General features: G+C 35.0%; 1 protein-coding gene across 3 annotated transcripts; it reads left to right on the plus strand.

Annotated features, from left to right (window-relative positions):
* Positions 1-1,386: 1,386 nt before the first annotated feature.
* Positions 1,387-12,612, plus strand: LOC142979192 (sepiapterin reductase-like). 3 transcript variants are annotated; one of them, XM_076123994.1, is made up of 5 exons: positions 1,387-1,541; positions 1,680-1,806; positions 2,178-2,351; positions 9,405-9,576; positions 11,830-12,612. In XM_076123994.1, the coding sequence occupies exons 4-5, from the start codon at positions 9,418-9,420 to the stop codon at positions 11,935-11,937; spliced, it is 267 nt and encodes an 88-aa protein (XP_075980109.1). In that variant the 5' UTR covers positions 1,387-1,541; positions 1,680-1,806; positions 2,178-2,351; positions 9,405-9,417; the 3' UTR covers positions 11,938-12,612. The 3 variants fall into 3 exon arrangements, with proteins under 3 accessions (XP_075980109.1, XP_075980106.1, XP_075980107.1); XM_076123991.1 differs by lacking the exons at positions 9,405-9,576; positions 11,830-12,612 and having other exon boundaries at positions 2,178-3,811; XM_076123992.1 differs by lacking the exons at positions 1,387-1,541; positions 1,680-1,806; positions 9,405-9,576; positions 11,830-12,612 and adding an exon at positions 1,916-2,069 and having other exon boundaries at positions 2,178-3,811.
* The last annotated feature ends 2,640 nt before the right edge of the window (positions 12,613-15,252 follow it).

Consider the following 15,252-nt stretch of genomic DNA (forward strand, 5'->3'; position numbering starts at 1 on the left):
GCCATCAAATTCTTATTCGAAAATCGAACCTAGACCACAGGTGACAGTGGTGACACCACCTTGTGGCAGAGTAGGTACCTAGTACCTACAATCTGTTATTAAAACCGTAATAATATATTTTTTTATAAGACAAAACACTTTACCGTATAGGGATTAAGATCAAATAGGTATAAATAAATTCTCATTGCTCATTTTCATTGACAAAGAAGTTAAATATCTATGGTTTACCTCAAACTGAAGGCCCACACTACCAGTCAAAATAAAAATCTAACCAATTTTAATTTAAAGCTTTTACAAAAATTTACATTCACTCAAAATGTAAATTGTAAGAATAAAGTGTGTACGACCATCAATGTCATGAACCCTTCACCTATTTTTAGAATGTGTCAAACCTTTCCGATGACCTGAAAATACATACCGGAATTTGCTAAACTTAAATCGCTCCATAGAAAATGTGCAGTAAGAAAAACTCATCAGCATCTCTACATCCCAAGCCCACGTCCCCAAGTTGTTCAGTAACACAAGACCAAAACAAATTGCAGGTACCTACCTAAAGTCTAAAAATAATGCAGTAAACTGGTAAGGTACTGTAAGATAATATTGTAAGAAATAATGGAGAGACGCAACCTCGCACGATGCCTAGCAAAGTGCTTTGTACGAAGCTTAGCCAAGAACCTAGCGCGGACATTAGCACAAAGGTTATTGTGTAGTTTGACGAAAACCTTGGCGCGAAGTTTAGCACAGAACTTTGCAAGAAGACAAATGCTTCGAGCAAGACGTAGCACTCGTATTATAACGAGGCAGCAAAGCACTCGTTGCGTACTTCCCGGCGTACAGCGCAGTACGCGGCGGCTCATACCAAACATACATCGAAATGCGAGACGCGCCATTCAGGATCTACTCCTTCATTCCAAATTCTAGTTTGAGCACGCCAAATTTATCTTCAGGACACACAATCATTTCATATTTATAAAGAAAATAGATTACTTTAAAGTAATAAACGATAAACTTTGACACAGTTGTTTAATTTAAAATATTAATCTGTAAAATGATATCGGCAGTTTTAAAAATCCCGCCATATTTCATAGTTGACATTGACAGTAATGACATTTAGCTACTGTATTGCATTCGTGGAAAAAATATAGATTTTTCACATATTACAATACAATTCTACTATACTTTGTGCTACATTAAGGAAAATATCTATATATCACTCCTAAAATATTCATAATTTTGTGAATTTTACTGGCTTTATTTGAGGAAGATAATGAAAATACACAAATATCCTGAAAAAATAATCATTATCCAAGGATATGCAAACACTTAGTTACATAATTGAATTATTATGTTTATTTTTGTACATTAAAAGAAACATAGTAATAAATGCGTTTATTGGAACGCAATTGCTATTGTCTGTCATGTCATTGATTTGATTGTCCGAGTTCGTAGTCCAGAACATTTCCGTATGATATCTATATTTTTTTGTTAAACCTTTCCCATAGTCATTGAAGCCACAAAATAGGCGTTCAGCCTAAGTTTAGGTAAGTTTTCATCAAGAAACACTAAGTTTTTGGCGTTACTTATTGGTTCTGAAAGTGTGATTGGCGCAGTGTAACTATACGACATAGGTAAATATTATTGCACTGCGTGATAATGCATTGGGCGTGTATTATTTACAGAGTTTGATGGATCCTTGGGGCAGTGAAGTCGATAATTCTGTGGCGATCCCAGAATTTGAAGATAATTTCGAGCCGACCTCCGAGTTCGAGAAGTTATCGGATTCTGAACAATATCTCGCTATTTTAGGTAATTGATTATTATTAAATTACAATTTAACGAGTTGATAAGTAGTTGTGCTTAGTACCGGGTGGTTGTTTCGCAATATGACATAATGTGGAGCAGTTACGACATGATATATTTCATTCAGCTGCTGCTCAGTATCAAGACATTCACTATTGGTCACTCACTGAGTTAACTTCGCTAGTCGACGCAGTGACGCGTTGACCATATTTTTTACTGGACTTTTTTGTCCAAATACGACGTTACAAGTAGTAATTAAAATTCTTTAGGTATTATTTTTTTATTGTTTTAGTTTCCTAGTACATTAGTGACCATGAATCTTTTTCGGCTAATATTTACTAGTGCTTTTAATCACGTGTTATTTCTTTAACTTACAGAGCGCAAACTCAAGGCTATCAGATCCAAGAACAAGGTAGTTGAGAATCTATCAGCGTACCGAGCAGACTGCATTGACCGGTTGATGCGAGAAGGCTGCGACTTGGACCCTGTGATTGGAGACACTGAAGACGAAAAACTTTTGCAGGACTAACTTCACTTACTATTAGAACATTGTAAGTAATCATGGCATCCTCATCATCCTCTAGTATCGACCTCTCTGGCTCAACCTTTGTTGTGCTCACTGGAGCCTCTCAGGGCATCGGCAGAGCTATCGCTGTTGAGTTAGCTAAATGCCTTGGTCCTAAATCTTTAATGTTGCTACTGGCACGTAACAAGGAGGAATTGGCTAAGACAGCCGAGCTCTCCAAACAGGACAATGTGAAAGTAGTTTATCAGTCCATGGACTTGTCTACTGCATCTGCAAAAGACATGTACGATGTGATCAATAATGCCCTTGAGGGACGTAAGGTCACTGATTTTGCAACGGCCACTATTTTACACAATGTCGGATCGCTTGGTAACCTGGCAGTAGCAACTGAGCGCATGGAGGATGTTGATGAAATGAGGCAATATTATGATCTGAATGTATTTAATGTTATTAAGCTCAATACTCAATTCCTAAAGATCTTTGAGGAGGTTGAAGATAGGATTGTAATTGTAAACATTACTTCTTTGTGTGCTATCAAAGCTATGAGTGGTATGGCCAGCTATTGCAGTGGCAAAGCTGCAAGGGAAATGTATTTTAAAGTCCTCGCTGAAGAGAAGAAGCACATCAGAGTGCTTAACTACTCTCCAGGGCCTGTTGAAACTTCTATGATTGATTACGTCTTGGCAGAAACTGTGAATGCCAACTTAAGAGATGTGTTTCTGTCGTTCAAGATGCAAGGCACTTTACTGAAGCCTGAAATGACAGCTAAGAAATGTTTGACTGTACTACAACAGGGGAAATTCGGTCCCGGAGACCATGTTGACTATTTTGATGTTGAGTAATAATCTCGAAAATATTTAGGAGTAGCTTTCTTACTCGAATATTTGCCAAACTATATGTGATTAATAGCTTCTAAAATGTATCTGTGTTATGTCAAACATAATCTATATTTCAAACTATGTTACATGCTAACTTTCAGTATTCTGGTATATAGAATCTCAGATTTACAATATATGTGAGTAGTACACTACAGACTGACTTTTTATTAAGCCATTTAAACATTTGTGTGCACAAAACCTAAGATAAGCAAATGGCTTAACAAAAAGTTATGTGCATTTAGGCCTAACATTGATCTACATTTATTACTGTTTACATGTGTAACTTTATATAACTAGTGTTCTGTGTTCAAGCATTGGAAATACTCATTAAATGTTGGTCATATGTAAAATGTGAATATTAAAAAATAAGTTTTTTATTAGACAAAATAACCAGCAATATGTTCCGGCTTTTTTTACAGAATGTTCCTTTGTTTTTTTTATACAAGTGTATACTTTTTTTTGTTTATGGTTATGGTGTGGAAGTAAACATTTTAATGTGACCAGCATCGAAATTAGTGTAGTAACATAGTGGTAACATTCCATGAACTAACATGTATAAGTAGTCTATGAATGCAATTCATATTAACAATAAATGCTTGAAATTAAACTTGTTTTTGTTTCCCTCACCTTGTTGTTTCAGTTCATGATAATATGAGTTACATTCATGATTTCTTTCTAGAACTCTGACTGTACGTTATACCTACACTTTTATTTTTGAAAAACACAATCATGATGTATATAGATTATGTCTTACATCCAAAAAGTTATTGCAACAAAACACAATACACACTCTTACACAATTGATCACACTAGCATCTGGATATTAAAAAATGCTTTCAATGAGTGTAGCCTGGTATTATAAACAGTCCAAGACTGACCTAGCATTCTCGTTTGTAGCCGAGCCCAGCCTATTCTGAAATGTATGGGGGGTTGGAAAGCGATAAACATACTTTTGAGGGGAAGGAATTGCCTAGAGCACCATGAATCAGTTTTGAATCAGTAGGAAATTGAAATATTAATAATAACTAAATGGATCCATAGTAAAGGATAAACATATTTAAAATTAGCTTTTAGCTATTTCAATAAAAGTTAAATCTTATCTCCATACACAATACTTTTGTGAAGAAAGTGGTATAGGTACCTACTGAAATTTATTTACCATCTTTATCTATTTATCGAGCCCGATTTGGGAGCAATTAAATAATACTACCAATTTATATATTGAGGTATTTTTCCATTCATCAATCGCCACGTAATGTCGGCTTCTCAAAAGATAATAATTAGCTAAAACTAATGTAAAATGTTGTAACAACATCTATTATCTCTAATGATTGAAAACAAGCGTTTGACCTTATGACGTGTGAGAAACAAACAATATTGATAAATTTGTAGTTATTTAACGTTTTTTAAGTTATCATAGTGGTAGGTACAGTCAGCACCAAAAGTCGATGAACAGAATCAACTTAACAAAACACCTGTTCACAATAAAATGCCATAAGTTATAGTCGCAACTAGGAAACAAAATAGCCTGTACACCAGAAATTTACAAAATTCGTTAAACACGAGTATTTCAAAAGTATCTGTACACTAGTATTCCTAAAGTTGCTGTACACCAACAATCCAAATGTCGCTGAACATCATTGTATCAAAAGTCACTAAGCAGCAGTAAAGACAAAATTATTAGTATATTTTGAACATTGCCGTGTGTTAATCTACTTTTGTCGCTTATGTTGTTCAGCTACTTTTGGGACAGTGCTTGCTTAACCTTAATAATGTATGTTAACACGTTAGTATCTATTTCAATACTTATTCACAAAACAATTATATTTTATTGTCAGTAATCATATTAATCTATAATATGAAACATAACATAAACATCTCTAATGAAATAAGGTTAACAAAGTATATTTTTAACGTTGCCGTGTGTTAATCTAGAACAAAGTATTTGGTACTGAAGAAAAGTATGATTTAAATCGTAATCATTTATTTATTAAAAGCACAATCAAAAATTCTAATGAAAATATTTTAGATATTATAATATAAATCTTAATGTAAAATCAAAAGGAGATCGGCAGATTTCGTACAGCTTAAAGTTTGTGTTGTTTCGTAACAGAATTTGTACCACTTATTAAGGGGACTAAGTCATTTATTTTTATTTGGGAGTATTATTTTTAGAAGTCCGGATTAATTAGAAAGTATTTGTTTATTTAAATAATATTTTTTGGTCTATGGCTTATATTTGTTGACAACTAAAGAAAAAGAAAATCTCATGAGACGTCACTTTTCGTCTGACGTCTACGCATCCGCTATTTTGCTGTTGTTTTGGATTGTGGTTTCGACAGCATCTGAGCAATTTAGCGAACTATCGGGGCTTCTAAAAATGGACATAACTTTTACCTCCCAACTTTTAAAAATAAAAGAATTTTAAAATAAGCTTGTCTATTATATTAGCTACCAATTAAAACAAAAAGTAAACCTAAACATGACATTTTATAAGCTGTACGAATTCTTCATATAAACCTGCCGTTCGCCTTTTATTGAAAAATAAGAATTAATAGCGGGTATGGCCTCCATTCGCGTCTATTACTGCCTGGAGCCGTTCGCGCATATTACCTATCATATTTTGACAAATATTTTGGCCCCTAAATCTCTCCCAAGTTTCTGTTGCATGAGCTATTATATTTTGTCGGGTGCGTGGTGTATCGGAATCCCATGCTTGCACCATAAGAGCCCACAAATTTTCTATGGGATTGAGGTCCGGGCTCTTCGGCGGGAATGGAATCTCCAAAATTTGTTCTGTGTTTTCGTTAAACCATACTCGGCATATCCGTGCTTTATGAATTGGACCGTTATCGTGAACGAAATTTATTGGCCTCTCTTCTGGCAACATGACTTGTGTCGTCGGCAACAAAACATCGTTCAATATATCTATATAGCCCGCGCTATTTAATCGACCTCCTATTACGATTAGTTCTCCAGGGCCACCAGAGCACATCCAACCCCAAAACCCAACAGATATTCTGCCACTTGCACGGTTATCGATTATATTACGCTCTGCATATCGGGTATTATTTATACGCCAGAGCGACATACGACCATTTTCGGTAGAATGAAATGTTTTTTCATCCGAAAATATGACATTTGTAAAATCATAATTCAAAAATCTTTGCGCAAATTCGAGTCTTTGCAATTTGTGTCTAGCTGTCAACATGAGTTTTTTGGCTGGTACACGGTGATGAATACCTGCTTCGTGCAATCGGCGTCTTACTGTATTAAGGGACAAGTTATTATTGATGGCTATTTCATCAGTACGAGTGAATCCGTTATTTCTAAAAGCGTTAACAATTATTTGGTCTTGTTGACGAGATGTTTTTCTAGGTCTTCCTATTTTTTTCAACTCCCTTATGTGACCATTGTCATCCCAACGCCTAAGCCAAAGATATACGGTGGTGCGCTGAAACAATGTTTAGCTATGATTAGACATAAACATATATATGCACCCATACTTATCAGTATGTGCTTAAATATTGATAAATGTTTGATTTAATAATAAAAATCCGAATCTTACCGAAACTCCTAATTCTGCAGCAATTTCTGATACATTGTATCCTTGTTCTTTCAAGAGAACAATTCTGTGACGTTCATGCTCCGTAATATGCACATTATACGGCATTATTGTGATATTTATCGATGTATCAATAATATAAATAAACAATTATGCACATACACAACGTTTCGTTTATGATAAAATTAATATTTAAAAGAATAGCAGAAAGTTCAACGAACGTGTTTTATTGAAAGATAATACCAAAGACAAAAACAAAAGCTTATGGAACACCATAATAATAATGTAACACTTTGAATAGTGTTGTGCCAGTCACATCAGATAAAGAAGGATTTAATTTAATATTACAACAGTTTACTTCAGACTACGACAATAATACGCTAGACTAAAATTATCACAAGTCATATGAACAGAAATATTAATTAAATGTAAGGTATTCTTACGGTTCGCGCAAAGTAAATTACAAGTACCGTCACTATAATCGCTTCGTAGATCATTAGAGTTATGTTTATGTTATGTTTCATATTATAGATTAATATGATTACTGACAATAAAATATAATTGTTTTGTGAATAAGTATTGAAATAGATACTAACGTGTTAACATACATTATTAAGGTTAAGCAAGCACTGTCCCAAAAGTAGCTGAACAACATAAGCGACAAAAGTAGATTAACACACGGCAATGTTCAAAATATACTAATAATTTTGTCTTTACTGCTGCTTAGTGACTTTTGATACAATGATGTTCAGCGACATTTGGATTGTTGGTGTACAGCAACTTTAGGAATACTAGTGTACAGATACTTTTGAAATACTCGTGTTTAACGAATTTTGTAAATTTCTGGTGTACAGGCTATTTTGTTTCCTAGTTGCGACTATAACTTATGGCATTTTATTGTGAACAGGTGTTTTGTTAAGTTGATTCTGTTCATCGACTTTTGGTGCTGACTGTACCTACTATCACGTAATAAATAATAGTACTAGTACCTAGTCACCCTTGCTCATAAATTATTTAAGATTATGTTAACTAAAGAACACTTCCAATGACTTTTTTAAATCTCATGAAAGACATTTTCTTAAAAAAATATAAAGTTAGAAGGAGATATAAAACCCAACAACAGTTACAGTAGCATAGGAACCATTTCGAACATTTTTGCGATAGTTATTGGATGTATGCTTGTTATTTTTTCAAGAAAAAAATACTCAATAAAGTTTGATGTAATTTGGCAGATAAGTAGATTAATTTGAATGAATAAGGAAGATTCCTTATACCTCGGGCAATATTCACGCAGGTTGCAAGCAGAAACTAATAGTCAATTAAGAATTTGATACAATGAATTGCCGAAAAATAAAGAAATATATTATAGCAGTTTCTGTTCAACGAATTCTATACTGCCCAGATACAATACGAGCGTAGAAGTGAAAGGTTGCGGTTAGTGGACGCAGTGTGTCAACTTTACTGTTTGTAGGTCATACTCATAGATAGATAGCAGATACGTATCCAAAACTAACTTAGCAACTAATTTGAATGATTTTGGTACGTATTGTAGTCGAAAAAGAAGTCTGAGTTTTAAAATCTGCCTTGATTATTAACAGTTAGTTTGTTTAAGCTTAGTCTGGTTGAGTGTCAAATGTTGGGTATAGTTTCATTAATAAAAAATGTACTGCATCGTTAATGAGTTAAAATATATTGCGTAATAGGTGTAATGTAAAATCTGGTTTCACTAATCATAATCATCACGGAAAAATGTTAAAAAGCACATTAATTTGGCACTTTTTTATAACTTGTTTTTTAATTGCTTTCATTAGTAAAGAAATAGAGACTGTTTAATTGAAAGTAAAAAAAACTAAATATCACGCATAACCCGACTTTTTAGGCAGAGGTGTATGAAATAAAACATGAATTAGAGAAGACCAATATCATTTTGCGCGCTCATAGCCAGTTGTGCTCACCGGTCGGTAAACGATTTGTGGGTTAAGCAACCGTTGGTGCGGTCATTCTATAGATGGGTAACCGCATTGTGACATTTGAACTGAGCGACTCCTTGCTTCGGAGGGCATGTAAAAAGTCGGTCCTCGGTTGTCGATTAAGATAAAGGTTGTTAAGCCACGTCAAAGGCCTTTCGGGCGGCTTGAACAACTTTGACACTAGGTTGACCACTAACCAAACGATAGACAGATAGGTTTTGCGCGACCCGGGAATCGAAACCGAGACCTTACGATCAGCAGTCGCAAACACTACTTTATATCGAATCCTATACCTAATGAAGATGCAAGTAGACGTAGACAGTCTAAGCTGAGTGCTGACTAGCGTTACGCATAAACCAGGACTAAGGATAAATTAAGAAATGATGAAAAACCGGAGGCGGGTCCGGCAGATTCTGTCTAAGTAAGGCACTTAGACTGTTAGACATAACTAAAAATTCGATACATACAAACAACGGACAAAACACAGCTAGACCCTAGACAATTATTTGTGGATCGCACAAATAATTGCTCCGTGTGGGATATCGAAACCACGACCCCTCGACGCAATGGTATTGGCGTGGTGACCTAAACCACTACACCACGGAGGCAGTCCTCAATTTGGAAGCTTTCATTTTTAATCACAATTTTTCGTTTGTCCTTTTCAGATAGTATAAAAGAATGACTGGTCGCAAGAGTCTGTTCATCTTCCTGATGGGCCTCGCGTGGAAGTGTCGCTTCAGCATGCCGCTGCTGCTGAGCGGCACCGTGGCGGCGCTCGGCAGGGCCTGGATGTTCCAGATCAGGGTCCATACTGTGCACAGGCTGCATGAGAATGAGGTATGACTTCGTAAGAGACTTTAATTGGAAGAAAGAGGGAAAATAAAGATTAAAAACTGTTAGGAAGAAATTGGGTAGGAAGGAGGTTCGTTAAGAGAGTACAAAACTAAAAATAATAATGGTGTAATTGCAGCCCAGTGGATTGTTGGCTAAGTTATGAATTCTGGTTAATTAGCTACAGATTTTATTTTAAAACGCTATTTTTCTGAGTAGTAGGTACATAAACCTATTACTGGTCGTCTGCTGGGTCGGTTTCCTCTCTAAACAAAACTGCGGTATAATCCTAAGGCCACCACGCTAGCCAATTGTTGGTCGTGAATTAATATTTATTAGTAGTCAAAATGGTTCTTGAAGGTATGCAAAGTCCCCAACCCGCAATTGGCCAGCGTGGTGGATTTAAGGCCTAGCCTCTCCCTTGCGGGAGGAGACCCTTGCCCAGCAGTGGAACATAAATGGGTTAAATATATAGTTGTCACTAATAATTTTCTGTAATGTTATACCACACAGAGTAAAAGAAACATGATCCTAAATCACACACAAACATGATGAACACAACAAATCGGATAATCCATTATAACGCGTAGTGTGTGGCTGGCAGGTAGCTGGTAGATTACAGGCAGACCTTCCACGCAACTAATAGGATCATGTGCTCACTGGAATTTTATCACACCCACGCTAACTAAATTATATTAATCCTTTTGTTAATGTACCTAACTTAACTACTAATGCGTATTGTACGCGTACTGTCTATTATTGCATCAATTATCTTCTTATTCCTTATCACTTAGGGGTATGAAAAATAGATGTTGGCCAATTTTCAGACATGTTCAATATGCTCACAAAATTTCATGAGAAATGGTCGAGCCGTTTCAAAGGAGTACGGGAACGCATATTGTGACATGAGAATCTATACTAATATTATAAAGCTGAAGAGTTTGTTTGTTTGCTCAGGAACTACTGATCCGATTTGAAATATTATTTCTCTGTGGAGGAAGGCTGTAGGTTATACAGGGTGTCCCAAAACTCAATGATAATCCGAGACAGGATGAAAGGCCAAGTCATACCGGTTCTAGAAAAAAAAAAAAAAAAAATCCATATCACTTAGTTCAGCAATAATAGACACTTTTCAAAAAAGTTGAAATTCCACACCCTTGGTCGCATTTTCAAGTCCTGTGATCACGAATGTCACAATTTCGCTGTTTTTTTTTTAATTTCGTGATCTTAATTAAATATGCTATTAATCGTATAACAAATTAATGCACATAAAATTGTTAATTTAATAAATAAAGTTAAGTTTTAGTGAGTCATCTTTCTCAAAAATATCGTTAGCCAACTTTGACGCTTCATACTGAATAAAAAATGTGCTACACTACCCTTGGCAAGTTATTTCAAAAGTTGGCGCATTTAATCAAGATTTCAAAATGTTATAACACTTGCCACTTTTCTTGCCATTCAAAATGTTATTTTTATTTGAACGAAGAGTATCCTCGCAAATGGATCGGACGCAGTGGTACAATTTTATGGCATCCTCGTTCCCCCGATCTAAATCCAGTAGATATTTTTTACTGGGAATGCATAAAAGAAAAAGTTTATTCGAAATCAATCCAAAATCTATCAGAACTTCGCCAGAAAATTGACACAGCGTCAGAAGAAATAAATGCAAGGAATTTTGCTTGACTGGTGAAAAAATCTTTTGTACGCCGTTGCAGAGCCTAGTGTAGTACATTTTTTATTCAGTATGAAGCGTCAAAGTTGACTAACGATATTTTTGAGAAAGATGACTCACTAAAACTTAACTTTATTTATTAAATTAACAATGTTTTGTGCATTAATTTGTTATACGATTAATAGCATATTTAATTAAGATCACGAAATTAAAAAAAAACAGCGAAATTGTGACATTCGTGATCACAGAACTTGAAAATGCGACCAAGGGTGTGGAATTTCAACTTTTTTGAAAAGTGTCTATTATTGCTGAACTAAGTGATATGGATTTTTTTTTCTTTTCTAGAACCGGTATGACTTGGCCTTTCATCCTGTCTCGGATTATCGTTGAGTTTTGGGACACCCTGTATATCACCACACTACGACCAATAGGAGCAGAGTAGCAGTAAAAAATGTAACAAAAAGGGGGAAAATTTTGAACCATTCTCTCTTATGTAACGCAAGCAAAGTTGTGCGAGTCAGCTAGTCTAGAATAAATGAATAAAACGTAATAACAAATAGTTTATATATCTTCATTTGTCATTACAGCTAGCATATTACGAAGAAGACGATGAACAAGACGAGGACGACGGCACCTGGGAGACGCAGTCCACCGACTCCTGGGAGACCATCGTGGAAGAGGTCGCGTACGGGTGACAACACTAGCCTCCTCTTATAGTTCACATGTAACATGTCAATTGTATGAGGGAATTACACTATGTAACGCTAGCGCGACTTGTTCTAAATTGCTGTATTTATTTGGATCCGATTTTCGTAAGTAACAATCTAATTTTCAGGCGACACTCAATTTTAAGTGATTTTCTAAGTTATATTACTACAACACTCGTCAAAGTAAAGGTGTATCTTATCTTATCTTATCTTAGGGGTGGGGTTGCCAGTTAATGCCTGGCTGACACTTCGACCATTCCTGGTCCTTTGTAGCATAGTAAAAGTGCAAGTACCAGACTTAAGTGTGACTTAAAACTGAGTGTCGTTTGAGTAACCGGTCAACAGATATATACTTAAAAGTATAGTTTATTATAATGTATAATATACAGTATATTCGGATTTCTATCTACTTATAAATGTTTCAGTATCAAAACCTTGACCAGATATACCTAATGTATATAATCTAATGTCCTATTTACTGTCGTTCTCAATAAATTATAGAACGTTAAAGTTTAATCTGTTTTAAAATAAATTGTAGTTAGCTTTCCTAACTGAGTTTAGGTTATTGAAACCGTCGTAGATAGCCTGAGATCGTTTTAAAGTATGTTGTATATTTATGAATATGACTCATAGCAAAAAAGGGGGTCTATCCCACTAGTCCCGTTGAGTTGTCCCGTGACGGGACAACTGGCACTATTTTGTCCCAGTTGTCCCGTGGCGGGACAAGTGACACTGTTTTGGTGCCATTTGTCCCGTTGCAGAAAAATCACGGGACTAATGGGACAGACGGAAGGGTCAAAACAACTGGTTCCATTGAGTTGTTGTGTGAGAACAGGTACTTGGTACTTTGGTAAGATAGCAGACGTTATACGTTATGTTGTAGTACATTTTTACTTAATTTCTAGTGGATAAGTTGAAATTACATTAGGTACATGTTGAATTGACTTGAGTGTTTAAGCTGCTCCAGGGGCCTGTTAACAATATATTTTTAGTTTCCTTACATTATGTTTTTTCAAGTAGGTAATTTCGGATGAACATTTTACATTTTACTCTTGTCAATTTAATTATAAAGTGAAAAGCCCAAATGGAAAAAAAAACTTCTTGTGAATTTAAAGTTTTCATAGAGTAGCGTACAAATACAATTCATCATCTGCTATCTTACCAAAGTACCAAGTACCTGTTCTCACACAACAACTCAATGGAACCAGTTGTTTTGACCCTTCCGTCTGTCCCATTAGTCCCGTGATTTTTCTGCAACGGGACAAATGGCACCAAAACAGTGTCACTTGTCCCGCCACGGGACAACTGGGACAAAATAGTGCCAGTTGTCCCGTCACGGGACAACTCAACGGGACTAGTGGGATAGACCCAAAAAAGGTCTATCTTATAAGTTGCTATTATTCGTATTTTTCTAACTGTGCAATGTCGAAAAACTAAATTTAGTATTAAAAAACATTACTACTACTATACTACTACAGTTAGAAATTATTTAACTTTAAAAATAAAAAATGTGTTAAAAGATTTTAAATTGATATTGTTCTTGCCTTATAAATAAGATAGCTTTATGGCAACATTATTTAAATTCTAGTGTTACCAGTGTCCATAATTGTTTATGGAATTATAGTTTTAGGCTAAAAGTTTTGAAAATTATTAGTGGCCAGTACTTTTATAAAACTGTGTTGGACAACATAGAGTGCAGTGTAGGTCTGTAGATGTCACATAATAAAAATATATTTCCGAAATGGCAATTTGGCAGTTACTAAAATCAAAAGCATTTTAAAATTAATTGCTTTTTGCCTTGTTGATATCGTCACAAATAATAATTAATGTTTAATGTCCTCCTAGCCGATATACGGCTACGGCGGTCAATTTCATTGAAACTGGCCATCTGTGCGGGTCTTTGTTTATAGTGTCCAAGTGTGTGTCATAGTTTGGTGGGACGGATAACCGACACGACCAGTGAGAGGTCAGGCGAAGGACCGTCGGCTTTACGTGCTCTCCGAGGCACGGAGGTCTTCGACCTCAACTTCCTAACTCCGGGCAATCTCTAATTTAGAAATTCTTAACAGAAAATCTTAGAAAAGACTTTTTGGCCCGACCCAGGATTCGAACCCGAGACCTCTCGCACCGCAGTCGCATATACTACCGACCGCGCCACAGAGCCGTCACGAGTATCAAGATTATGTCTCGAATAAATAAATATTAATAGATCAATATACTTAAAATATCAGCAACTAGTTATTAGTACCAGAACAAAAATGTTTCAAAATTTGAGATTTACAATCAATTAGGTTAATTTTAAAAGACTTCATCAAAATATAAAACGTTTGTTCCCTAATTAACTTCAAAAAAAGAAGGATGTTGTTAATTCGCCTGTTTTAGTATAAGAATGATGCACTAAGGTTTGTTAGTTTGTATAAATTGCACGCAAAATTTTAAAAGTTATAACTAAGTAATCTATTTTGAAAAGGGCACAAGTCACATTGAATAGACAAAAGACTTGTGCCGTTTTTAAAATAACTTATTCCAATACTATCTAGTTATAGTATTTTGAAATCCGGGTGATGGAATAGATACTTAATTAAATTAGAAATTATGGTGAAGGCTTCGGCTTGTTAAATTGTGGTTTCAGGATTTTTGTATTTTTGTGATTAGTATTAAAATATGTAGTTTTACATAAAACCTGTCTTACTTAATAAACGTCGTATAAGCTCTGATTAGTGCCACAGCTTTGTCACTTTCAATCAATTTTGAAACTGTATATGAGTGAAAAAGGTAAAACACTCTATAACTAGGTTTACGCGACGTTTAAAGTAATCAAAATTATGTACTTGACATTAAGGTAGAACTCAGTACTTTTGTGAGATATATCAAATTAGTTATTTATCTTAAAATCCCGAGCTGTTTGTGTGTAAAATTTTGTTTAGTGACCTCTATCGGAGTGATTCTGAAACTATACAACTTTTTTGTTTGTTATTTTAACTGAAACGTAATTATAAAATATCTGTGAAATTCTCGACTTCCTGCTGTTTATAATATGTTTTAGTTAACTGGGCTGTGTTTTATTAAACGTATTATTACCTATTTGTATAATTTTATTTTATTTTGTAATAGTACTTTAAAATAAAATACCTGACTCGATTCTGTGTATAATTTGGTATAAAGAAATATTTAAGGAAATAAACCTCGTTTGAACCAGTAGCTCGATTCTACTACGAATTTTATACTATGAATTTTACACGAAAATCTGTGTAGCGCCTCTAGCGGGCTCCGTAAGAACTATTTCGGCAGTACATTTTAAAT

This window comes from Anticarsia gemmatalis, chromosome 16 (assembly GCF_050436995.1).
Source record: "Anticarsia gemmatalis isolate Benzon Research Colony breed Stoneville strain chromosome 16, ilAntGemm2 primary, whole genome shotgun sequence".
In the NCBI taxonomy this organism is placed as follows: Eukaryota; Metazoa; Arthropoda; class Insecta; order Lepidoptera; family Erebidae; genus Anticarsia; species Anticarsia gemmatalis.